The sequence below is a fragment of the Piliocolobus tephrosceles genome, chromosome 16 (genome assembly GCF_002776525.5).
Source record: "Piliocolobus tephrosceles isolate RC106 chromosome 16, ASM277652v3, whole genome shotgun sequence".
Taxonomy (NCBI): Eukaryota; Metazoa; Chordata; class Mammalia; order Primates; family Cercopithecidae; genus Piliocolobus; species Piliocolobus tephrosceles.
Window position 1 is genome coordinate 62,911,237 of NC_045449.1, and position 25,948 is coordinate 62,937,184.

Genomic DNA, 25,948 nt, shown 5'->3' on the forward strand with positions numbered 1-25,948 from the left:
AAAAGACAGAAGTCTAAAAAATGTGTGTATATGTATATACTATTTTGGCATCTAAGTTAATATACACTGACTTTTTTTTTCTTTTCTTTTTTTTTTTTTTTTTGAGATAGAGTGTTGCTCTGTCGCCACGCTCGAGTGCAGTGGCACAATCTCAGCTCACTGCAACCAACCTCCATCTCCCGGGTTCAAGCAATTCTCCTGCCTCAACCTCCCAAGTAGCTGGGACTGCAGGCACCCACCACCACGCCTGGCTAATTTTTTTGTGTTTTTAGTAGAGATGGGGTTTCACTATGTTGGCCAGTCTGGTCTTGAACTCCTGATCTCAGGTGATCCGCTTACTTTGGCCTCCTAAAGTGCTAGGATTACAGGTGTGGGTCACCACGCCCGGACTCTTATTTCTTTGGTTTATATTCTTTCCTCCTACTCAGAATTATCAATGAATTTCATTTCAACATTTTTAATCAGCTTTTTGAGCCTATACACTAAATTCTCATGGTAATCTATACTACTTGTGCCTAATGTGATACACTAACATATAACAATAAGAAGTGTATTTAATCAAAATATTAAATAGAAATAACCAAAGAAAGAAACCAATGGAATAGGTTACTTGGCTTCTGACTGTATAATTAACACTTTCCATTCAATGATGTACTACCCAATAATGTGATGATATATAAGCTAATTACAACTATCCCATATAGCAAAAAATAACATGCTAATCTGCTATGTTCTACAATTCAGCACTTCATTGTTTAATCATTAATAGTATAAGAATATCTGTCACTTTTTCCAGTTTTTGTTTTAGGTTCTCTCACAGCCACTTTAAGTTCACTGGAACTTCACTGCTTACACTATTTTCTAGTTCATTTCTTTGTGAGAAATGCACATTGAGAAAAAAGACTTAGGTGGCACTTTAGGTGGAGGCCAAGGGAGGAAGATCGTTTGAGCCCAGTAGTTGAGACCAACCTGGGCAACATAGCAACATCCCATCTCTACAAAAAATATATACATAAATAAATAAAACAGAGTTAGGTACTTCACCATAGTCATAGTTGTAGTCTCCAAAGTTAGGTACTTCTTCAGTTTACACCACATACTTCCATAAACAAGCATGGTAAGCTGAAAAGGTGACTGCTTTACAATCTTTATCACATATTTCTAGCTTCTTTTTTAAATTTTTATTTTTAGAGATGGGGGTCCCATTCTGTTGCCCAGAGTAAGGAGTGCTGGAATGAAGTGGCATGATCATAGTTCACTGCAGCCCTAAACTTCTGGGCTCACAGGATCCCCCCACCTCAACCTCTTGAGTAGCTGGGACTACAGGCAAATGCCACCACATTCAGCTAAACATTGCTAGCTTCATAATTATATGAAAGTCAGAATTAAAGTGAAATAGCCCATCAAAGCTTGTATCTTAAACAAGTATACTTAAACTATTTTATAAATGGCCTAAGAATTAAATATAAAAGTACATAAAATATGCTTCCTACCACTAAGAACATAAAATAATTTTTCACAAGAAAAATAAGGCAACAGAATTAAATAACTTTAGTATTTTTATAAAACTATACTTTGGTGAAGCAACACATCTCTAAGTGTTAAGACTGCTATTTATTCAATAAAGCAAGTTGATAAATATTGAACAGGCTTAATATTATAAATAGAATATATATAAGCTCACAATACCATCAGGTAGATGATCAGTAGACACTTTTTGCATGATGCTGCTTGTAATATTAGTCACTGGAGTATATCCAAGAATTAGATTAGAAAGAGTAAGTTTGTCCATAGGATTAAGTTCTATATTAGGCACTTCTTCATATTTCTTATTTGGATGCATCATGCTAATTAATATTAACCAAAATAAAAAAAATAGTGGAAAAAGAATTTCCTACAATAAAAGAAACAAAGTGATTACAAAGTATAACAACAGCAACAAAAATCAAGATTTATTTGCAGATAATATAATACTAAGAAAAAACAAGAAATTTGGTTGTCCTTTCTTATGAATAAAAAGTAAAAGCAATTCTATCCCAAAAGAATTATTGTGTTGAACACCTCATCAAACCCAACATGCATTTAATATGATTTTTTCCTTTGCATTTAGTTTTTCCGAAATATTTTAAAATTCAAGTCACGTAATAAATTAAGGTAACATAAAAGATAATATTTAAACATCTTAGATTATTGACATAAAACACAATAAATTTACTCATATAATTTTATCTAAAGCAATTTACCAAACATCCCTATATGGATTCACCATAAAAATGCCCTCATTCAATTCTGAATTAGAAATCATACTTTAATTATACCTAAATGTACACTATCAAAACCATACTTAATTAAATTCTGTAGTCAGTTTTAGGAGAAATGAGCTATTATATCATCTTGCTGTTTCATTATTTTACCAGTTTCAGGAGAAGATGAATAATATATTTTCATCCTTTGAAATTATTACTAGCTGGTTAGCCAAAGTTCTTCCTTTCTTTTACCTTTATCAAAAGTAACGTATGCTGTGGGTACAAATCTGTGTCATAATATTAATACTTATGGGCAACTCAATCTAGACTCCAAAAAATACGAGGTTGTTCATGAAACTCAGGAAACCATGCCTAAAAGCTCAAAATGAAGCACAGATGTTAGAAATTAACTAAATGTAGAAATTTTTATTAAAATTTTTAACATTTAGAAAGCATTAGGTAATTCAGTTATTTTTCTGTGGCTAACATGGCAAACTTTTACTTTACAAGCAAAGAAAATAAAATTATAATAAAAATATATTTAGCAAAATAAATCATCGCTTCAAGATAGAACATATCAAGCAAAATAAACTGCAAGAAAGAGTTATTTAACTTACCTGAACACTACTCTTTTTGGTTCTGCATTTAATTAAGTAATTCTTCAGTAGGAGTGTTCTGGTCTGTCTCCAAACTCCCACCTCCCTAATTGCAGTGGACATGTTTTCTGAATAAACCTATTAAAGAGGAAAAACAAACAAACAAACCTGGAGCCACGCAGTAAACTGCATGTAATTTTTAATGGCAAAACAAGCAGATGTTTCAGTCCCAGGTAAGATGGATTAAGCATACTCCAAGCTGTCTCTCCTAGGAAACTGGACAGAATGCATGGAGCAGCAATCTGTGGACTCTGAAAAGTAAACAAGGCATGTGAAATAGGGGAGACCAGAATTTGAAATACCACCATATCAACAGTGGTACTTTTTCTCCTTTGGTATCTCCTGAACCGCCCACAGAGGCAGCTCCAGAAGAAGACTTAACTTTGAATTGAGGAATGGGCAAAGGAAGTCTTAATGCTCTGGGAGAATGAAGAAATAGCAAATCTTTTTTTCTTTTCTGAATTCTCCTGTATCCCCACACACAAGCAATTCCATGGTAACAGGGCCAGACTACAGTAACAAAAGCCTATCACAGCCAACACTCTGAGGCAGGAAAACCTTTCTCTCTATTCAATGGAGCTATGGTTGTAAGAGGATGAGGCCAATCCCTTTTGCTTTTCTTCTCTACCTCCTACCATTGGGCCCTGGATATGGTGGTTGCAGTTGCACAAGTATGTAACACAATGGAGAAAATAAACACTAGCTCTCTGGCTGGAGGATGGAAAGAGTAGCCACAGGGAAGCAAAAAGTAGAAGGGGGAATAAATAGAAAGAGCGCTCAGGAAAGCACCCTAAAAAGTTTTTTTGAATTCCTGTAATAACTCTCAAGCTGGACATACATAAATCCAATCCTATTAGTGTGATAAAGACTTGAGAAACTGAACTAACAGACAGACCACTGTCCGAATCCAGACTGTTCACTGCAAGGCACACACAAGACAGACCAAAAAGGTACTGCAAAAGCTTTTGAAAAATACACTAAAATGACAACTACAATTCAAAGAATGTGAGTAGAAACTTATGACCTGAACCTAACCTGGTTGACAGCCTGTTAAGAGAAAATATCAACATTTCCCATAGGTATTAACACAAAATTCAAAGTCTCATACAATCCAAAATTACATGGCAAATGAAGCAAGTAGAAAATAGCTGGCCAGGCGCGATGCCTCATGCCTGTAATCCCAGCACTTTGGGAGGCTCAGGCGGGTGGATCAAGAAGTCAGGATTCGAGACCAGCCTGACCAACATAGTGAAACCCCATCTCTATTAAAAATATAAAAATTAGCCAGGTGTGGTGGCATATCCCAGCTACTCAGGAGGCTGAGGCAGGAGAATTGCTTGAACCCGGGAGGCGGAGTTTGCAGTGAACCAAGATTGTGCCACTTCATGCTAGCCTGGGAGACAGAGCAAGACTCCGTCTCAAAAAAAAAAAAAAAAGCAACTCTACTAAGAAAATAAAATCAAAGATACCAATGCTGAAATAACGCAGACTTTGAAATTATCTGATAAAACTTTTAAAGCAGCTATTTAAGGGCTTCAGCAAACAATCGGAAGTACTCTTGAAAGCAATGAAAAATAGAAAATCTTAGCAAAGAAACAAGACATAAAGCAGAACCAAATGGAAACTTTAGAACACAAAACCATAATAAGAAATAAATACAAATGGAAACTTTAGAACAGAAAAACACAATAACAAAACTCATGGAGTGGCTCAAAAGCAGAATGACACAACAGAAAAAGAGTAAACTTGAAGATTATCCATAGGCATTATCCAATCTGAACAACAGAGAGAAAAAAGGTATTTAAAAAATTAACAGTGCTTCAGAAAACTGTGAGTCAGGCTGGGCACGCTGGCTTACACCCATAATCCCAACACTTTGGGAGGCCAAGGCAGGCAGATCACCTGAGGTCTGGAGTTCAAGACCAGCCTGGCCAACATGGTGAAATCCCTCTCTACTAAAAATACAAAAGTTAGCCAGGTGTGGTGGTGGGCACCTGTAATCCCAGCTACTGGGGAGGCAAGAGAATCTCTTGAACCCAGTAGGAGGAGGCTGCAGTGAGCCGAGATTGTTCCACTGCACCCCAGCCTGGGTGACAAAGCGAGACCCTGTCTCAAAGAAAAACAAAAGAAGAAGAAAAAAGAAAACTATGGGACAATAATAAAAAGTCTAACTTTCATATTATCTGATTTATAAAAGAAGAGGAGAATGCTAAAAAAAAAAAAAAACATTAAAGACTTAATGGCTGGAAACTTCCAATTTAGCAAGGGATATAAACACGTAAGTTTCAAGAAGGTTGGTGAAGTCCAGAAAACATAAAGAAAATACATGCCCATACACACTATAATTAGACTGCTGAAAATTAAGATGATAAAAAATCTTGAAAGCAGTCAGAGGACAATGATGTGTTACCTACGGAGAATAATAATTTGAATGAGAGCAGAGTTCTCATGAGAAACTGTGGAGCAACTGGAATACATTGCTGGTGGGAAAGCAAATGGTTCAGATGCTGAGAAAAACAGTTTGGCAGTTCCTCAAAAAGTTAAACATAGAATTACCATATGACCTCACAATTCCACTTCTAGGTATACACCCAAAAGAAATGAACATAAGGACTCAATTGAGCACATGTTCACACACGTTCACAGTAGTGCTATTCAGAATAGCAGAAAGGTGAAACAGCCCAAATACTTATCCACAGATAAATGAACAAATTGTGGCATATACATACACATATTATTCAGCCATAAAAAGGAACGAAGTGGCCAGGTGCAGTGGCTCACGCCTGTAATCCTAGCACTTTGGGAAGCCAAGGCGGTGGATCACTTGAGGTCAGGAGTTTGAGACTAGCTTGACCAACATGGCAAAACCCCGTCTCTACTAAAAAAAAAAATACAAAAATTAGCTGGGCATGGTGGCACGTTCCTGTAACCCCAGTTACAGGAGGCTGAGGCAGAACTGCTTAAACCTGGGAGGCAGAGGTTGCAGTAGCTGAGATCGCACCACTGCATTCCAGCCTGGGCATCAGAGCAAGACTCCGTCTCAAAAAAAAAAAAGGTATGAAGTACTGCTATATGCTACAGTTTAAATCAGTGTACAAAACGTTATGTCGAGTGAAAGACTAAAAAGTTCAAATATTATATGATTCCATTTATATGAAACTTCCAGAAAAGATAAATGTAGGGACAGAATGCCCACTGGTGATTGTCAGAGGCCAGGGAGAGTAAAGAATGAGGAGAAACTGCTTACAAGGTAAGGAGTTTTACTTTGGAAATAAATTTTACCTTAATAAATTACTTTAAAAAGTAAAACTGAATGATCTAAATCATTGTAACTATCACAGGTCCAGTATCCCTCCTCCAGGGTACTTTTACCCTTTGAAGATCCTTGAAATCCTTTCTGCCTGTGTACCTCTGCTGGAGCTATCTCGATTCTTCAAAGAAGTTTCATTCCAGCTGAACTCAAAATAGAAGTGGTCAGAGCCTCAACTGCAATGTCCACGGCGCCTGTTCAAATACACTCGACCCAGTAACCTAGGATCTCTGCATACTAAGAATTACTGAGAAGGCAGCTTGGGGGAAATAACAACAACAACAAAAATCCTGTTAAACCTTCCAGAGAAATTGTTGTGCCTTGTTTTAAGTAAACCTACCTAGTGAGGCCACTGATATAACTCTCCTCCAAAACAAGGACCATCTGTTCCAAGCTGGTGGACTGTCTACACCTAGATAAAGAAAACTCACAGGTTTTTTTTTTCTTTTTTTGAGATGGAGTGTGACTCTTTTGTCCAGGCTGGAGTGCAGTGGCACGGTCTCGGCTCACTGCAACCTCCACCTCCTGGGTTCAAGCAATTCTCCTACCTCAGCCTCCCGAGTAACTGGGATTATAGGTGCCTGCCACCATGCTCAGCAAATTTTTGTATTTTTAGTACAGACAGGGTTTCACCATGTTGGTCACACTGGTCTCAAACTCCTGACCTCAGGTGATCCACCCGCCTTGGCCTCCCAAAGTGCTGGGATTACAGGTGTGAGCCACCGTGCCTGGCCCACAATTTTTAAGAGGCAGTTTGTCTTTTCCAGTAAATATATATAATTAAAGTTTGGCTTAAATGAGCATCTTCTTTATATGCACAGAAGGAAGACTAGAAAGAATTTTTAAATTAGCAATGAAATTAAAGACAACGTTTATTTTCTTCATGCTTTTTTTCTGTGTATTACTTACATAGTAAAAAAAAGTCATTAAACAATTAGACATACTATAAAAATATTAAATGAGTAAATTAAAAACAGCAAAACAAAATCAATCAAGAATAGAAGATATATTAGAATAAATTATTTCAGCATTCTGTTCCAAGGCATCTGTAACCTGTGGAGTAGACACCATGAGCAAAGCTTACCCTCCCGAACTGAAAAAATGTATGGGCAAAAAGTTATCACTGAAAATTAAGTGGTGGCAGACATGCCCAAGCAATATTGCAGGAATCTGATCCCTTTATGAATCTTGTGATAGATGAATGTGTGGAAATGGCAACTAGTGGGCAACAGAACAACACTGGAATGGTGGTAATGTGAGGTAATAGCATCATCATGTTAGAAGCCTTGGTACGAATGTAAATAATGGCTGTTCATCAGAAAAACCCATGTCCCCCTCTCCAAAGGGCCTGTTTAACTATGATGTAAAAATTAGGTCATGTACATTTTCATAATAGACTCTTTGTTAAATCAACTTCTGCAATAGTCAATAAATTCTTCTAACAGTCTCAACTTATATCACATTTGGTAAAGAATTGATAATAGGAAGGGAGGAAAGAAGGAAGGAAGGAAGGAAGGAAGGAAGGAAGGAAGGAAGGAAGGAAGGAAGGAAGGAAGGAAGGAAGGAAACTGTACTCATTCAAAAATTATTTGCTACAATACAAACACAGAAATACTAACCTAATGCAGCATGAACATTCTCAAGTTACCTGCCAAAACACATTGATTTCGTGAATGCTACTAAATTATTAATCCAATTTGAATGCGGGATGCTTAACTCTTCATTTTTATATAACAGACTCATAGAGTAGATGGATTCACAACATTTTTCCTTTTTTGACAACTGCTTCCTGAACTCAAGGTTGAGTCTCTCAGGTCCTTGTCTAAAGAACCTGCCCACCCACTCCACCTCTCATCAGAACTTTTTAAAGCAAAACTAAACCAACTCCCCAAACACCATCCTAACACACACAAACCATCATCACCACCACCACCACCACCACCAACACTACTAGTACTCTTGAACTGTGTCAGTTAAAATTTCTCTTGGCAGAATTAACTAAGAGACCCACAGATGGAAGTCAAGGAAACTGAATTACATAAATGGCAACATTTAAGAAAGAAAGTTTATACATTCTTACTCAAAGCTTTCTTCTAATGTACCACACCTACTGTGCTCAAAACTTGATTTTTCTTCCTTGGAGTATGTGAAATGCTCTATTATCTTCCCAATATATTTTCATTTTCACTTCAGCTAACTAGTATCAGATTTTATTTCTTGCAAAAATCATCTTAACCAATATTACAAAGGCACCAAAATTAACAAACACAAGAACTAAAAATGCACAAAGTAGTATAGGTTAAGAGTACGATCTCTGAGGCCAAACCAACTAAACATGAATTCTGCCTCTGCTACACACTAACTTTGAGACCTTGGGCAAGTTATTTAATGTTTTTGTGCCTAAGTTTTATTATCTGTAAAATACAGCAATAACAGTACCTACCTCTTTGGGTTGTTAAAATGACTAAAAGAATTAATACATGTAAAGCCGAAAATGGTGCCTTGTACATGGCAACTAATTATACACGTTGATCACGACTGTGTATAAAAGTATAACTAACATCCTTAAAAGAGTAATAGAGCATATCATATTCTTGGAACAAGGGCAAGACAATTAAGAAAAAAGCAATTACAAAACTTAGAAATTAAATAAACTGATAGAAATAAAAAAGCACTAAGAGATGGGATGAACTTCATTTAAAGACAAATTAGTGAGCTAAATTGAAGACCGAGTCAAAGAAATCCTACAGAATGAATTGTAAAATGACAAAGAGAAAAAATGATGAAAATGTAAACTCTGCCATCAAATTATACCAATGACTCAGTATTATGACTGACCTCAACAATCTGATTTTTCTTACACTCAAAAGCTTTAGTCTAATCATATGAAAATATTAAATTTCAATAATCTTGAGCTTCAATTCAAGTTATTGAAACAAACAAACAAAAAACCTTCCAAACCCATTTGATTGCTGGTTTTCTTCACAGTATGAAATACATGGTTTAGCTATTTGATTGAAAAGAATGAAACATTCTTAACATTAATTCTGCATAAACCTTTAAACTTTATTGTTGATCTAAAACAGAAACTTCAAAGCTATAGTCAGGTCTTTGTAAACTGACCCAACAATGTACCTATTCACCCTCCTCTTTGCCTGCTGCATCTTCCAACCCCTGAGTCCACAGTGTCTAAGCAGGCCCAATTTGAAAAGGGATATGGGGAATAAATATCCTGGTCTGCATAATAATGTAAACACTAACTCTACCCTATAAATTATTTGCAAATGATGAGATGCTGGGGAAAATATTTGGCTTCCTTTTCAGGTGTCGAGACCACAATGTCTCTGAGAATTAATACCTGTCCTTTGGGGAGAAGAAAGAGAAACAAGATAGAATAAAAAAAGGGGTGACTACAACTCTCACTGATATGGTAATCACAAAGGCCCCTCTCTTCACCCCATCCTCCACTGTTTTGCAGGGTCTGGAATCCCAAAGGACAATACTGACTAGCCTAACAGGGAGTTAGGGTAGGAAAACTGGGATGAAGGAAGCATGTGGGAAGGCAGTACTCTTCTATAGTGACAAACACCCAAAAATAAAGGGTTAATACCTTGAGATGGGAGCAACTCTTGTGGATGAAAGAATGAGGTTTCCAGAAAGAAAGGTGGAGATCCACACAGCAGAGGTGACATGAAAGTGGTGTTCCTGACAGAAGCGTATATCTGAAAACAGGGCTGCAAAGTTACAAATGAGGCACGACCAAAAAGGGGACCCTATGAAGCGTTTGACTGATCAGGTGCCTTTTCTTGGGATACAAGAAACCCCATATTTAGCATGGAGCTATACATTTCCTCTTTCTATACTAAAATTCCAAAATTGTATAGCTTTATGTGATGGTTTTGGAAGAATAAAAGAAAAAGGCAGTAAAAAGATGCTTGGCCTGCCTCAAGTTTAACTGTTCAAGTTTAACTGCCTCTAAACGGGAACAATCCTTCAGACAATATCTAGGAGTGCACTCACTAGTGGCTGAGTTAACACAAGACCAAAGCAGAATTTATATGATTCCAACTCAAAATCGTACCAATGAAATACTTTAAAAACTCTTTAACAAAGCCAGTGCTTAGCTGTTAAAGAACAACGGCACAAAGAGAAATAAGGGTTCAAAATTCAAAAAAAAAAAAGTTATTTTCCATAGTTTCACAGCATACCTGAGAAATGTGCTAAGTTTATTGTAGGGCTTTAAATAATACTTAGGTGAGTTTTAAACACCTAACATTTCTAAAGATTTAATCAAATTTAACTTTCCTAGATGAATAATTTCCTATATAAAATAATTTATACTAAATCCAATAAATTGCAAGAAAATTGAAAGCCCACTAAAGCCCATCTTCCTTTTCTAATGTATTAATTGACTTAAAGACCAGGAGTTGCAAAATCCAAATTTCAATATCAAAAATTCACTTCTTAATTTATCTTAAAAGTACTGGTTACTATGGCCAGGCACGGTGGCTCAGGCCTGTAATCCCAGCACTTTGGGAGGCCGAGGCGGGAGGATCACAAGGTCAGGAGATCAAGACCATCCTGGCCAACATGGTAAAACCCTGTCTCTACTAAAAATACAAAAATTAGCTGGGTGGGGTGCCGGGCACCTGTAATGCCAGCTACTCAGGAGGCTGAGGCAGAAGAATCGCTCAAACCCAGGAGGCAAAAGACATCATGTCACTGCACTCCAGCCTGGCAACAGAGCGAGACTCCGTCTCAAAAAAAAAAAAAAAAAAGTACTGGAATACTGGGTTACTACATTCCAAGTCCTATGGAACATATTTCACATCACTATAAGTAATCAAAATGTACATAACCTTTAGAAATAATTGTTAGAGAAAAATTATTTAGGATGCATGAGTTTAATTAAAATAAGAAATTTGAAAGCTATAAAGTATTTTTTAAAATTTTAAGGTAGTCCTACTATTATACTTACTGCCTTTGTTAAAAGCAGTGCTTTCCTTGGAAGAGCCTCTCTCTTCCCCCGCCTCCCCCGCAAAATCCATCACTTATCTAATGATACCATTATCTCCAAATATTTTTAGTTAGTAAAACAACTCACTGCACAGCAGAGGAGGTACTAAATATCTGTGGAATAAACAATCCATTTATTATGTAGCAGGTAAAATAACTTTAAAATTTTAAAATTATTTTCATAGAGACATCATTTAAAAACATATCCATGTTTATTTCTGTGAGAATTGAATTAAGATTATACCCTATAAAATAAGTAAGTTGAGTCATCCTGATGTTTAGAGCCATCCTGATAAGAAACGTGATCAGTCACCTTCTTAGTATCCTTAAAAGATTTCCAGAAAGGCCAGCTGAAAATACATTCCCTACCTCCAACAAATGACTGTTAGAGGTTACTTCACATCCACCTAAGCAGATGTAACAGAAAATGGATAGTCTGTCTACTTGGGGGTTCTAAACGTTGTTTGGCACTGAGCAAGGTTGATTTTGGAGACTGGGTCATGAAGCTTGACCTCTTAATTACTGACTTTTTGTTATATATGAAATTCCTTCCTTATTTTCTTGTTCCTAGCTCAGACAAGATGGTGCCAGGGATAAAAGACCCCTTGACTGTGATAAAAGACCCTTTGACCATTACATCCTTAATGTGAAATGTTAAATATACCCTTCCCCAAAACAGAAACACTGCCTATAACTAATTGAATTGCTCTAACTATGCACTAACCTTGTATGAAAAATGAGGTAACCCTGTTAAGCATCCCCAGGCCTTGCCTATATAAAGGACCCTCAAACCTCTCCACTTTGGAGCATTTACCCCATCCTTTAGGAGTCTGTGTCCTCCTGTGTGACCATCCTCAAATTTTATGCTCAACTAAGCTCAATTTTTAATCACATTGCCTAAATGTCATTATTAAATTGACATGGAGCTGATTATCACTCCTGTGTTTTACCTCTATACCCAGTAAATATAACTGTAACTGCAGTAACTATACCCTGTCACCATTATCTATGTACATATTTTCATCTTGAACTTGACCATGAGATCCTCGATGAAAAAAACAACACTGTCTTATTTATCTTTGTTTCTCTACCACCAATATAAATATCATAACCAGTATCATCTTACCACAGATTCCTTTAGATTCCTTTATTAAGGCTTCCTAAGAGTCCTTAAAGATCAAGGATGTGCAAACTATGATGAAAGAGGTGGGGGCTAAATCCAATCCTCAGTCTATTCAGCACAGCCCAGGAGGAACACTGTTTCTACATTTTTAAATGGTTGAAAAAAAAGAATAATATCTTGTGACATGCAAAAATTATGTGAAATTCAAATTTCAATGTCTATAAATACAGTGTTATTGGAATACAGCCATGCTCATTCATTTATGTATTATCTATGACTGCTTTTGTGCTACAACAGTAAAGTTACTGAGACAGAGACCATACCGTCTGCAAACCTAAAATATTTACTATGTGGCACTTTACAAAAAGAGTTGGCCAACTCCTGCAGAAAGGAAGAAGAGGGGAAGTGAGAAAAGTGGCATATTCACTTAACATTTACCGAAGGATTTATGCATCCAACATTACGAGGCAAAAAAAAATAAAGTTAGATACTGTCACTAACATTGCAGAGAGATAAAATTTAATGTAATGTGATACGAGAGAAAGAGCTTGGAAAGGAGTGGAATGGAATTTCCAGGAGAAATAAAAGAAGGGTAAAGCTAGACTCCCAAACAAAAGGGCTTGACTTTTGTGAAGAACAGGGATACCTGCCATATGGCAGAAGCATAAGGCAAAGTGAACTGGAGCAAGGGATGCGAATGTATGTTCTAGATAACACGGTAAAGGCAGGCATTGGGAATGGATTATGAAGTTTCTGATATCCAAAATTAGACACCCTAATTTGTGCACTCATATCTGTCCTCTACTGTAGTTTTCACACCTACGAGTCATGTTTAATTTCCTAGCAATCACATATTTAACTAGTCCATCACTCTCTCAGTCCCCAAATCTCCAAAGCTTCCCTCTGTAGGAACACCCTCAGATTATGACCTTGAATCCTACTTTACTGAGAAAACTGAAGCAATTAAAAGAGATTTCCAAAATCCACCACAAAGTAATATTATACATTTCAACAATGTGCCATTTCAGCTTAAACTGGAAGATTGATTTCATTACAACTCTGAGCCACAAGAACTTAAATGCCATCTGGTATTAGCTATACTTTAAAACTAAGATTTTTTTTGGAATGAGAAATTAGGAACATATCCGGCACATGAAATAAACGCCTGCCTAGCTACATCATTTGCTTCTCAATCAATAAAATAAAAGCACTATAAAATATGCCTTTTAACTTAAAAAGGGATAAATTATAAATGCTCTCATCTTCCCTATCACTTTAAAATTTACTGAAAGGTGGTGCAATAATAAAACAAAATGCAGTCAGGTGCAGTGGCTCACGTGGCAATCCCAGTGGGAGGATGGCCTGAGCCCAAGAGTTCAAGATCTACCTGGGCAACATAGAGAAACACTGTCTCCACGAAAAAAAAAAAAAAATAGCCAGGTGTAGGGGCACATAACCGCGGTCCCAGCTACTCAGGAGGCTGAGATGGGAGGATCACTTAAGCCTGGGAGGTCGAGGCTGCAGTGAGCCAAGATCCTGCCACTGCACTTCATCCTGGGTGACAGAATGAGACCCTGTCTCAAAAAAAAAAAAAAATGCTAGTTGTCAATATAATTTAACCTAAATTTTATGACAGTGTTTCTTGCTAAAGGAGAAAATACCAGTGCAATGGTACACAAAGGACAAGTCATCCAATAAATTTTCTTATACATAATAGGTTCCTAAAAGCTTGCCCTTAAAACTATTTTTAATCCAGCTAATTTACATACCAGGAAAGTCATGACTTAGTAAGATATCATAAAATTATTTTATACAATCACCCTCTCAACTAAACTCAAGGACAGAGATTATAAATTGTATTCATATCGGTACTCTTGGCACATAATATAGTATCTGGAATGTAAAAGACATGCAACAAACCAGCCTGGGCAATATGGCAAGACTTCATCTCTGAAAAACAAATAAAAAATTAGCTGGACGCATGACACACGCCTATAGCCCCAGTTATTCAGCAGGATCCCTTGAGCCCAGACGTTCAGGGCTGCAGTGAACTTTGATCGCACCACGGCACTCCAGCCCAAGACCCTGTCTCTTTAAAAATAAAAATACATGGAATAAAAAGACATGGAATAAACATGGAATGTAAAATAAAAAAATAAAAGACATGGAATAAACATGGAATGTACTAATAAATTTGCTATTATAGTGAATGTAAGTTTTCCTTACACTAAATCTGTTTGAAAGGAAATACACTCAAACAGGGCATATTCAAAGATTAACGCCTCTTTAGTTTGATTTTAACACAAATACCCACAAAGCCCTAACTGCCCTTATAATGTTCCCCCTTATGGAATCTTCCCTAAAACACATACAATATTGCTCTTCAGGCAAACACAAAATATAGTGGATAAAGCACCAGAATTGGAGTCTGGCATCCCGACTCCATCCTTTACTAGTTGAGACCTTAATAAGTGGCTTAACCTCTTTGAGGCCCATTCTCCACATCTGCCCAACTGCAGTAGCCCCCTCCAACCCTACAGGGATGCTGTCAGAATTAAAAGAGCTAACACCGAGCCTGGCTCAAAGCTGTAGTCCAGCAAATACTTTTCTTCCCTTAGATTCCTTCAGAACGCCCTCGTAGAAAGTAAACGCGGTTATTATCTTCATTATTTTCGGACTTATTTATCTAAAACGTAAATCAAAGCCTAAGGAGCCCAGGGGAAACCCTCCTTCAGTTTAATAGCTCCAGCCTGCCCAGCTTTCCGATCCAATTTCCATGCCTGGAGCTCCTATTTGTGTTTTAGCATCAGGGAACTTCCCTCCCAAACTGTGTCATGAGATGTGCGCATTTTCTTCTCACTGAAACTCCTTTTACACAAGGTAATGACCCGCGCGTAACCTCGCAGGGAAGAGCAAGCGCTCATTACCCAGCTGTTCAGAAGGAAATTTACACCAATATTTGTTTTCCTTCTCTCCCTGACGCCGCTGAGGGTGGAACGACAGCGTCCAGGCAAAGGCAGCGTCCCGATGTCCCACGGCCGGACCCGGTCCCGGGTGAGCCTCGCGGAGACCCTGCCCCAGGGCCGCGACCCCTCACGTCCGAATCCTGGGCGCTCCCACCGCATCCCCCAGGTTGGCAACCCGCGCTTCCCGGGAGCCGAGAGAGGTCTGTTCCCCTCAGCTCGCCGCCTCTGCCCGCTTCCGAGCCCGCTTCACCCCACACCTCAGACGCCGAACTCCCCTTCCCTCCCCGCCGCCCCTCGCTGGCCAGTCCCTCCTCGACCCCACAACTCCCCAAGGGACGGCTGTCCCAGGCTTGCCTCATGCGCCGACGCCCGCGACGCCCTCCTCACCTCAGGGCCAGATCCGCAGCGCTGTCAGGCCTGGACGCGCTCAGTCTGTTGACTCAGTGCGGGTGACCGAGCTGGCATCTGTGAGAGGGCGCGGCCGCGCGCACCCGCGCGCTCCTGGCGCAGGCAGAGCGGGCAGCGCGCCGGCCAGCTAGGGAGGCTCGCGGCGCGGAAGTCGCGCCCCGCCTCCTGCAGAGCGCACCTGAGGGCGGGGCTTCTAGAAAACGCTGCTCCTCGTACGGGCGCGTCTCAGACGCTCGGCCCTGCGCGTCCCGGCCCACGCAGGCAAGCATCGCGCCCGGAAGAGGAGCGCGCCTGAGGGTGGGGCGAGCGGTGGCGAGCGGTGGCGCGCGGCTGCCCAGGGCCCCTGAGCCACAAGATTCGGGCCTCGTAGCTGTTCCCCAGGGCCTTCTACGCCTGGGATCTCCGGGATTTCGCCACGCTCTTTCTAGAGGCGCGGGCAAAAACCTTGGGCTCGGGTCTCAGTGGTAAACCTGCCGCCTCTTAGCGGGTGACCTTGGCCCACTGCCCTCTCCTCATCTGCCTGGCCCAGTCACGTCTCCTCTTAAGCATCCTTGCGATCTGTCTCCTGGCATTTGGATGGGCCTCTCTGAGCGCGTTTTGAGTCCTCCGCAGCCCCTCTTCCTCCCGCCAGAGCATCTGGAGTTCTGTGGTCCCGTTTCCCTAACTCTTGCCTCCCCTCCCCAGCCTCCTCATTCGCCCTCACACCCCGACCTGGGACGTCCTCCCATGGAGGGTGCTTGTAGTTCGCGGAGTGTCCTCATCAAAGTCTGGGAATGCGGCAGATGCTGAATTTTCCAAATGGCCTGAGACACATGGCATCTGTGAGAGACTGAATACCGCACTTACTTTGCTAAAAATATAATCTAGTGTTTTGAGTTTCGTTACTCAAAGTGACCTAAATGGGTTCAAAAGTTATTAACACTGACATTACGTATTTTCCTCTCCAGATTTCTGTATAGTCACATTCCCTTGCATTTTTTATTCTGTCAATCCTGTGTACATCACTTTTTTTTTTTTTACTTGTCTTTGTTTTCTCTGCTTCTCGAATTTAAACCAGATCTCCCCAACATACATTCTGCTTTCTAAATTTTTTTTGGGGGGGGACAAGGAATCAAGTGTTACTTATGGAATATGAATTAAATAGAAAATTCAAAGAGGTTCGTCAGAATCCTTGATGATTAAAACAGCGGTCCCCAACCTTTTCAGCACCAGGGACCAGTTTCATGGAAGACAGTTTTTTCCGGGGGAGGGAGGATGGTTTGGGGATCATTCAAGCACATTATGTGTACTGTGCACTTTATTGCTACTATTACTACCTTGTAATATATAATGAAATAATTATACAACTCACCGTAATGTAGCATCAGTGGGAGCCGCGAGCTCGTTTTCTTGCAACTAGGCAGTCTCATCTGGGGCTGATGGGAGACAGTGACAGATCATCGGGCATTAGATTCTCCTAAGGGGCACACAATCTAGATCCCTCACGTGCAGTTCACAATAGGGTTCTTACTCCTATGACAATCTAATGCCACTGCTGATCTGACAGGAGACAGAATTCAGGCCCTAATACCAGCCATGGGGGGCGCCTGTAAATACAGCTAAAAGCTTCACTCACTTGCCCTCCACTTACCTCCTGCTCTGCCGCTTGGTTCCTCACGGGCCACAGATCCCAGTAGCAGTCCTTGGCCTGGGGAATGGGGACCCCCGGATTAAAAGGTCTAGCAGTGGGGGTGGGAGAAAGGGAGATAAGAATGTTCAAGAAACTACACTAGGAAACTAAAGAAGCCATATAATGAAAACTATTCATGATATATTCTGTCCCTTTTTGAAACATCTAGAACGTTTTAGTTACAAATTCTCAATGGCCTAGGATTTGGGGCCAAGTAAAGAAATATACGTCAAAGATAAACTTGGTTAAAATGTTACTGAACCATACTTTCACCCCAGCACTTCTCACTAGTACCCTTAACCTGCCTTAACTTCAGAAGTCTACTCATTTCTACAACTATTCTAGGCATTTCTTTCTTACATTTCTTATCCTTGTAATGTTCTCTGTCATTCATTCTGCCTGCTTATGCTTTTACTCTTGCTTCAAAATGACATGACCAAAACCCAATTCTCCAAAAATCTCATCACCCTGGACAAAATGATCTCGCTGTCCTCCCAACTGCATATATACTACCATCTTGTTCACATAATTTTGTTTATGTACCATCTCTTCAATTAAATTGTAAATAGTCTGAGGTTAAGAGCTTTTTCTTGTCTTTTTCTTTTTCTTTTTTTCCTTTTTTTTTTTTTTTTTTTTTGTTTGCTCTGTCACCCAGCCTGGAGTGCAGCGCTGTGATCGCAGCTCATGGCAATGTCTACCTCCCAGGCCCAAGCGATCCTTCCACCTCGGCCTCCTAAGTAGCCGGAACTACAGGTGCATGCCACCACACAGACTAGTTTTTGTGTTTTGTTATAGAGACAGGGTTTTGCCATGTTGCCCAGGTTGGTATCAAGCTCCTGGGCTCAAGTGATTCTCTGTCCTTGGCCTCCAAAAGTACTGGGATTACGGGCCTGAGCCACAGCACCCAGCCGAAAGCTTCTTCTTATACCAATTTAAATTTCCAAGTCCTATGCATCATAGTATACAGTAAATATTATTAATGCTACCAATGAGAAAGCATATGTAATAAGCAAGAATATGCAAATATTTTCATTTCCCCCACAAAATGTCACCACCCACTCAACAAAGTCTACCTACTCATTAAAGGGAAGATATCAAATTCCCCTTATAGGATGAATGACAAAATTATGATGGTGATATTGTTTGGCTCTGTGTCCCCAACCAATCTCACCTTGAATTGTAATATTTCCCACATGTCAAAGGTGACCAGGTGGAGACAATTTAATCCTGGGGACAGTTTTCCCCATGCTGTTCTCATGATAGTGGGTGAGTTCTCACAGGATCTGATGATTTTATAAGGGGCTTCCCCCTTCACTCAGCACTCATTCTCTCTCCTGCTGCCCTGTGAAGAGGTGCCTTCCACCATGATTGTAAGTTTCCTGAGGCTTCCGTCACCATGTGAAACTGAGTCAATTAAACCTCTTTTCTTTATAAATTACCTAGTCTTGGGTATGTCCTTATAGCTGTGTGAGAACAGACTAATACAAATGTAATGCAGTTGTAAGAATAATTTAACAGAGGGAAACTAAATAAGACCTATTAATAAAAAAATTGCTAGAAATTGATGTAGGGACCCTGACATATTTTACTGTCTGTTTGAACAGGTTATTTATCAAACCATTTGTACCTTGTAAACAATGTAGCCATATGATCTCAATCTAAATTTCCATAGTTACCAGGCCCCAGTACTAAGTAAGCAGCTTCAGGGAAGATGTTCCTTTCTGAGCTTCCGTATCTAGGAAAGACAACAAGCCATACTGATGGGTTGCCATGGTGGCAACCCTAATCCCCAAATCTCATTAATACGTTTCTTAGACAAATAAATCAGATGGGAATACATCATCATGGGAGTTGTAGATTGAGATTTAACAAGTTGCCTAGCTGTGCAAAATTAACGGTGAACCAGAATTTTGACAGAATTTAATGTAGAGTAAGAGAATAAGACTTGCTACCCTAGATATGAACCTACAACCTACCCTCCTCCTGCTGGTGAACAGTGAATTTTATTTGTGCTACTTTTTAATTTGCTAGACATCAAAGCCTTATTTAATGGAGTCTTTATGCTATTTTTGCCAAAATTAAGAGTAAAATTGTTAAATTGTTACAGCACCTTTTTTACTATCAATTTAGTACATTAATTTGCATGATTATAATACATTGAAAGTTACATGACTATTTTTTAAAATCTATGATTATTAAACACTTATTTGTTTTTAAACATTTAACATTTCTACAAGGTTAAAAAAGGTTTCAAGGGAAATGATGTGGTTTGTATATTCAGAGTTTAGATTCAGTATTTGGTATTTCAGATTGGTATGTTTGTCTAGAATGAGTTAAAACAAATAAAGAAATTTAGGCTTGGTTGACAAAGTAGGTAGGGAATCAAGCAGCTTTACCAATAAATAGAGTTCCAAACTAGCATATCAAATGTGGCTGAAATTGTTATTAAATAGCTCAGTAATATGATTAATTGATAATTGTTGGAGGGTTACAGGGGAGGGGTTGGAGAAGAGAATGACTTCTAAAGGTAGTTTTAGTTTGATTGTTATTATTACTCCTAATATTATTATTATTACTATTGTTTTTATTACAACAAAAAGAATTTTAAGTATTTTACCCTTTTTGTTTCTCCAAACTGAAAAATTAGTCAAAGAGACTGATATATGAAGAATGTATAGCCAAATTTGATATTTAAAACTTAACTAACCAACAAGTATTTATTCAGTGTGGTAAAATCTCCCAACTTTTTAGGTTAATCAAATGAAAAAAGGTAAAGAAATCAACAATTGTTCTGAGAGTTTTTAAAAAAAAAACTATAAAAGCATTAACAAGGAAGATAATATTTCTTCCACTGTTAAATTATGTAGTGCAAATTATAAAATGCTATAGAGAAATCATTGAGAACTAGAGTTACCTGGTAACATCAAGAGGGAAAAATGGGAAGACTGGTTTAATTAGAGTGAAGAATTATAATAGAGGACAGAGAGAAATAAACCTTCATAAATTTTTATAAACACAAAGTTTGTAATTTACCTAAGAGAATAATGTAAACATTAAAGAGAAACTTGACTCAATTTTTCTTTCATTTCCCTTTTCAGTAAAGAAAATGGACTTTACGTTGGTAAAGGTGAAACAACATACAAAGAGAACTGAAACTTGAGGTAGGTGAGGAGGTAGTAAGAAAACACGTATCTGTTTCAAATAAGTTCATGTTTCCAGGGACAAATTACATCCCACAGCTGTTTACAAGTAACCTAAGATCCGTTGCTGGTGAGTTCAGAAAAGTTTAAAAATGAAAAAGATGATAGATCACTTGCTTAAAAAATGGTAAAAAGGTAGACACTGAAAACTGTAGAACAGAAAAGTAAAATTCCAGAGTCCGTAGTTTAATGTATTAGAATTTGGTGGTCACTTGGAACCAGACTGACTAAACTAAGAAAAGTCACAGCACACTTCTTTATTTGATCTTTGAGAGAAGATGGAATTTTATAGCCATGATATAAATTAATTTCAGGAAAGCATTTAATCCAGTCTTTCATATCTTTGTGGATGAGCCTAAAATAGGGGCCTGATTTAATTATGATTAGGTAAATTCAAAATTAGTTGGATAACTCTACCCCGATTTTTGTTCATATTTTTCATAAATTACGTAGGTGAAGAAATCATTCTGGTCAAATCAACAGGTGAAACAAAAACTACATAGCATAGAAGATATGACTGAAGACAGAACCAGGAAACAAAATTATTTTAACAATTTGAACTGTGAGCTAAAACCTGAAAGATAAAATTTCACAGACATGTATGAAAATTTCTACATTCAAGTTGAAAAATACAATAGTACAAGTACAAAGTGGGATGGGTTCTAGCTTAACCATGTGAAAATCATCCAGAGGTTTTAGTGTCTGCAAAGATCAATGTGAGGATAGCCTGAAGTTACATTTCTAACACTTCCATTTGAAAATACTGCCCTGCCTTTCTCCTCCCTTTCATCCCCTTGCCACTATTCCCCTGGAATAGACAGAATAATGACCCCCACCCCCGCTCCTCCTAATCCCTGGAACCTGTGAATATTTATGTGGAGAAATGGATTTAAGATTGGAGATGGAATTAAGGTTACTAATTAGCTGATCTTAAAATAGAGAGATTTTCCTTGATTATCTCAGTGGATGCAATATAATCACAAAGGTTCTTAAAAGTAGGAAAGAGAGGCAGAAGAGACTAGAATTATGTGATGGGAGCACTCAATTCACCACTGCTGGCAGTGAAGATGGAGGAAGGGATGTGGACGGCCTCTAGACATTGGAAAAGGCTGGGAAACAGATTATCCCCTAGAACCCAGAGAGCCCTAGGAACATCTTGACCTTATCACAGAGAGATCTGTGTGTTGGACTTCTGTTTGTTTGTCTGTTTGTTTGTTTGTTTGTTTTTGAAACAGGTTCTCACTCTGTCACCTAGGCTGGAGTGCAGTGAGGAAATCATAGCTCACTGCAGCCCCAGTTTTCTGGGTTCAAGCGATTCTCCTGCCTCAGCATCCTGAGTAGCCGGAACTATAGGTGCATGACACCCACTCAGCTAATTTTTTAATTTTCTGTAGAGTTTGGGGTCTTACTGTGTTGTCCAGGCTGGTGTTGAATGCCTGGGTTCAAGCCATTCTCCTGCATCAGCCTCCCAAAGTTCTGGGATTACAGGCATGAGCCACTGTGCCCAGCCTGTGTTGGACTTCTAACCTACAGAACTGTAATAATACATCTGTGTTGTTTTAAATCACTAAAGACTGTGGCAACTTGTTAGGGAAGCAAGAGAAAAGCTAGTACATTTTTATAATTTATTTTCCTTCCCTGCATTGCAATGCTGTGCTTATTTAGCATCCACATGTCCTTTCTTCTCTCCTGTCTCTCTAAGCAAGCAACATGATGCCATAGAAGGGACAATAAACTATTACTTAGATGTTGTGGATTTAGAAACTTAGTAACTGATATGACTCCTTGATCATATATTACTCATGGTTAGTTTCCATAATCACATAATCGGTAGTTTCCTAATTTGTAAAACAGAAATCTAAAATAGCTTCCTTCTTTGACTCTGTGCTGCTTCAAGGAATTTATGAGATGAGGTATAGGAAATAATAAAATCCAACTGTTGAGCATATAATATGTGCTGTGTATTCTTCTCTATGCTTTATGTGTAACCTTTTATTTGATCTCTGTAATGATACGTGAGCTGTGAACTATTATTTTCTTCACCAGGATAAAGAGAAGTACTCTGAAAACTATAAAATACCAGAAATTATAAATAAATGGATGTCCTGTAGGGAATCAATGTACAAGAAAAAAGTTTTTTCAACTAATAATCTTCTGAAAACTTTTTGTTTTCTTATTTAAACTTTACTGATACTAGCTTTCGATATTTGTACCTTGAACATTTTCATCACAGTTATTCTCTTTCTTCATTAATCTGTCCATTCATTCTATAAATATTTGTGAATTACCTATGATGTGTCAGGTACTATCCTAAGCCTTTGGGATAGAACAGTGGATGAAACAGACATGGCACTAGCTATTTAGGATTATCGATTTTAATGAGGGCTATAAAATGGGAAGTGACAAAGAAGTGTGGTCAGTAGCATCATGGGAATAGTGGTCCCTAGAAGGATATTAGTCATTCATGTAATATAGAGCTGGGGTGTCAAGGAACATTGTTTAGAGGAAGACATATCTAAAGATTTGAAAGCTAAGTAGGAGTTAGGCAAAGTGAAAGCAGAGAAAATTCCAAAAGAATAGTTACCTTCGTCAGGCGCAGTGGCTCACGCCTGTCATCCCAGCACTTTGGAAGGCCGAAGAGGGCGGATCACCTGAGGTCGGGAGGTCGAGACCAGCCTGACCAACATGGGGAAACCCTGTCTCTACCAAAAATACAAAATTAGCTGGGTGTGGTGGCGCATGCCTGTAATCCCAGCTACTCCAGAGGCTGAGGCTGGAGAATTGCTTGAAACTGGGAGGCGGAGGTTGCGGTGAGCGGAGATCGTGCCATTGCACTCCAGCCTGGGCAACAAGAGCGAAACTCCATCTCAGAAAAAAAAAGAAATAGTTACCTTCAGTATTTCTGCCTCTTCCTCATTTACATGAAGTTTCTTTTTTTCTCTCTCTCTCTTTAAACTCAAGTAGATCCTTAAGTTTCATTTCCAAAATATAATTTGATACTAAGTTCTTATAAAATTTTCAAACATTTCATATTTAATAAGCTCTTTATACTCCATTTTTATCTGATCTCACATTCTTTTAAACCAATAACCAAGCAATGTTTGATTAAAGGGTACTTTATTTCCCTATTGAAGTAGAACATGGCCTTCTGTTATTAATCATAATATACATAAAATTCAAAATAAACAAGCAAATGTTTCCTGTATAATTTCATTCTTGTGGTTGCCTTCCTTTGCCACTAGATGGTACTTGTATGCCTGAGAGACCAAAATGCTGATTCAGTTTACCTTCCTGGAAACTGTATAACCAATCAGAGGATCAGGTCATTGAGAAGAAGAAACTTGCCCAACCTAAAATGTAAGTGATCCTGGTTTTTAAATTTATCCTTAAAAATTAAGCCAACATTATCTTTTCTCTTTAGATAAATATGACAGTAAAAAATTTTAAATTAAATTAGCTTTAATTTATGCCCATCTTGTACCAACCCCCATACCCCATTGTTTTTTTACATTTCTTTATTTTTACTTTCTAATAATACTGCTTTTCTAACATCCTAACCTGGAAAATTTGGTTACTTGTTCCTTATTGGAGGCCCTCCACCCTCCTAGCTCCTTGTTTAAGCCAATGCTTTTCTTTCTACTTGGAAAAGTCACTACCTCCCTTCCGACCCCTCCCTCATAGATTTTATTTTCAGAAATCCTAGTCATTCTTCAAGGCACATTTCAACTAGTACCACTGTCATGAAGTTTTTCCTGTTACTATTACTTGAAAATACCTTCTTCTGATTTCTTTTTCATTCTTCTAACAATTTTAGTAATTTGTTTGATAATACATGTAATGTATTATTCTGAAGAGCTATATGCATCTCCATAGCAATTAGGCTTCCTGCATTGTGATTATTTATGAAATTTACTTAATCTCTGTACTATACGATGTTTGCCTCTTGAATGCAGAGACTATCTTAGTCATCTGTATATCCTGAAATATTTTGCACATTATTATTTATTGAATTGGGTTTAATGGTAATATCCATAAGACTATTGCAAAAAACTCTTAAGAATAACAAAATGATATGGTGATTCTTAATGATAGTCTCATGTGTAAGTTGGATTAAATTCATTAGCAAAACCTGTAAAATCAAATCATCTTTTTTGCATTTTCCCTTTTTTCCCATGGCATGAGACTCCTGCCTTCTCCAAATATATAGAAATAATGAATAGAGTATAAGTATTTTAGGCCGGGCGCGGTGGCTCAAGCCTGTAATCCTAGCACTTTGGGAGGCCGAGACGGGCGGATTACGAGGTCAGGAGATCGAGACCATCCTGGCTAACACGATGAAATCCCGTCTCTACTAAAAATACAAAAAGCTAGCCGGGCGAGGTGGCGGGCGCCTGTAGTCCCAGCTACTCGGGAGGCTGAGGCAGGAGAATGGCGTTAACCCGGGAGGCGGAGCTTGCAGTGAGCTGAGATCCTGCCACTGCACTCCAGCCTGGGCGACAGAGCAAGACTCCGTCTCAACAAAAAAAATAAAATAAAATAAAATAAAAAAAAAAAAAAAACAGAGACAGCAAAGACTTCAGATACCAGAACTGAAGAAGAAATTCAAAGCCACAATAATAAGGTCCAGGAGCTGAGGTTTTAACCCCATTTGGGACTAAAAGATGTGGTCCTGAAGCCACTTATGAGGATCTGGAGCTAACATTCCTGCATAAACTAGAACCCTAAAGAGGTTTTCACTTTTTGAAGCCTTAGAAGTCTAGGATGAGTAGGGGTGAGAGTAAAGGTTCCTGTGAATATTGAAAGCCTCTGCCAATGGAAATCCAGTTTTACCTTATCATTTGAAAAGAGAATCCTAAGCTTAAAAACAGAGAAACAGCCAGGCCCTATAGAAGCAAGTATAAGAATCCTTGATGAGGACATATGCACAATTCAGGAAACAAAAGAATCCCACAGAATAAATGGCCTTCAGTAAAAGTGAGCTCTCAATAAAATTTGCACACCACACAAAGAAACAATCTACCAAAAAGCAGATGAGAAGACACAAGAAATAGAAAAATCTGTGCCCGGCCGGGCACGGTGGCTCAAGCCTGTAATCCCAGCACTTTGGGAGGCCAAGATGGGCAGATCACGAGGTCAGGAGATCGAGACCATCCTGGCTAACACAGTGAAACCCCGTCTCTACTAAAAAATAGAAAAAACTAGCTGGGCGAGGTGGCGGGCGCCTGTAGTCCCAGCTATTTGGGAGGCTGAGGCAGGAGAATGGTGTAAATCCGGGAGGTGGAGCTTGCAGTGAGCCAAGATCCGGCCACTGCACTCCAGCCTGGGCGACAGAGCGAGACTCCATCTCAAAAAAA

The 25,948-nt window shown here is 38.8% G+C and overlaps 1 protein-coding gene and 1 pseudogene across 2 annotated transcripts in view; one reads left to right on the forward strand and one right to left on the reverse strand.

The window, feature by feature from the left end:
• Window positions 1-15,857, reverse strand: part of ABCA5 (ATP binding cassette subfamily A member 5) — a 78,566-nt gene extending 62,709 nt beyond the window's left edge. For both annotated transcript variants that reach the window (XM_023211951.1, XM_023211950.1), the window contains exons 1-3: window positions 15,705-15,857; window positions 2,864-2,980; window positions 1,690-1,894 (exon numbers count right to left, since the gene is read on the reverse strand). In XM_023211951.1, coding sequence (XP_023067719.1) covers window positions 1,690-1,894; window positions 2,864-2,965 — 307 coding nt within the window. In that variant the 5' untranslated portion in view covers window positions 2,966-2,980; window positions 15,705-15,857. The remainder of the gene's footprint in view (window positions 1-1,689; window positions 1,895-2,863; window positions 2,981-15,704) is intronic.
• On the forward strand, window positions 7,282-7,513 carry LOC111542481 (annotated as a pseudogene).
• Window positions 15,858-25,948: the final 10,091 nt, after the last annotated feature.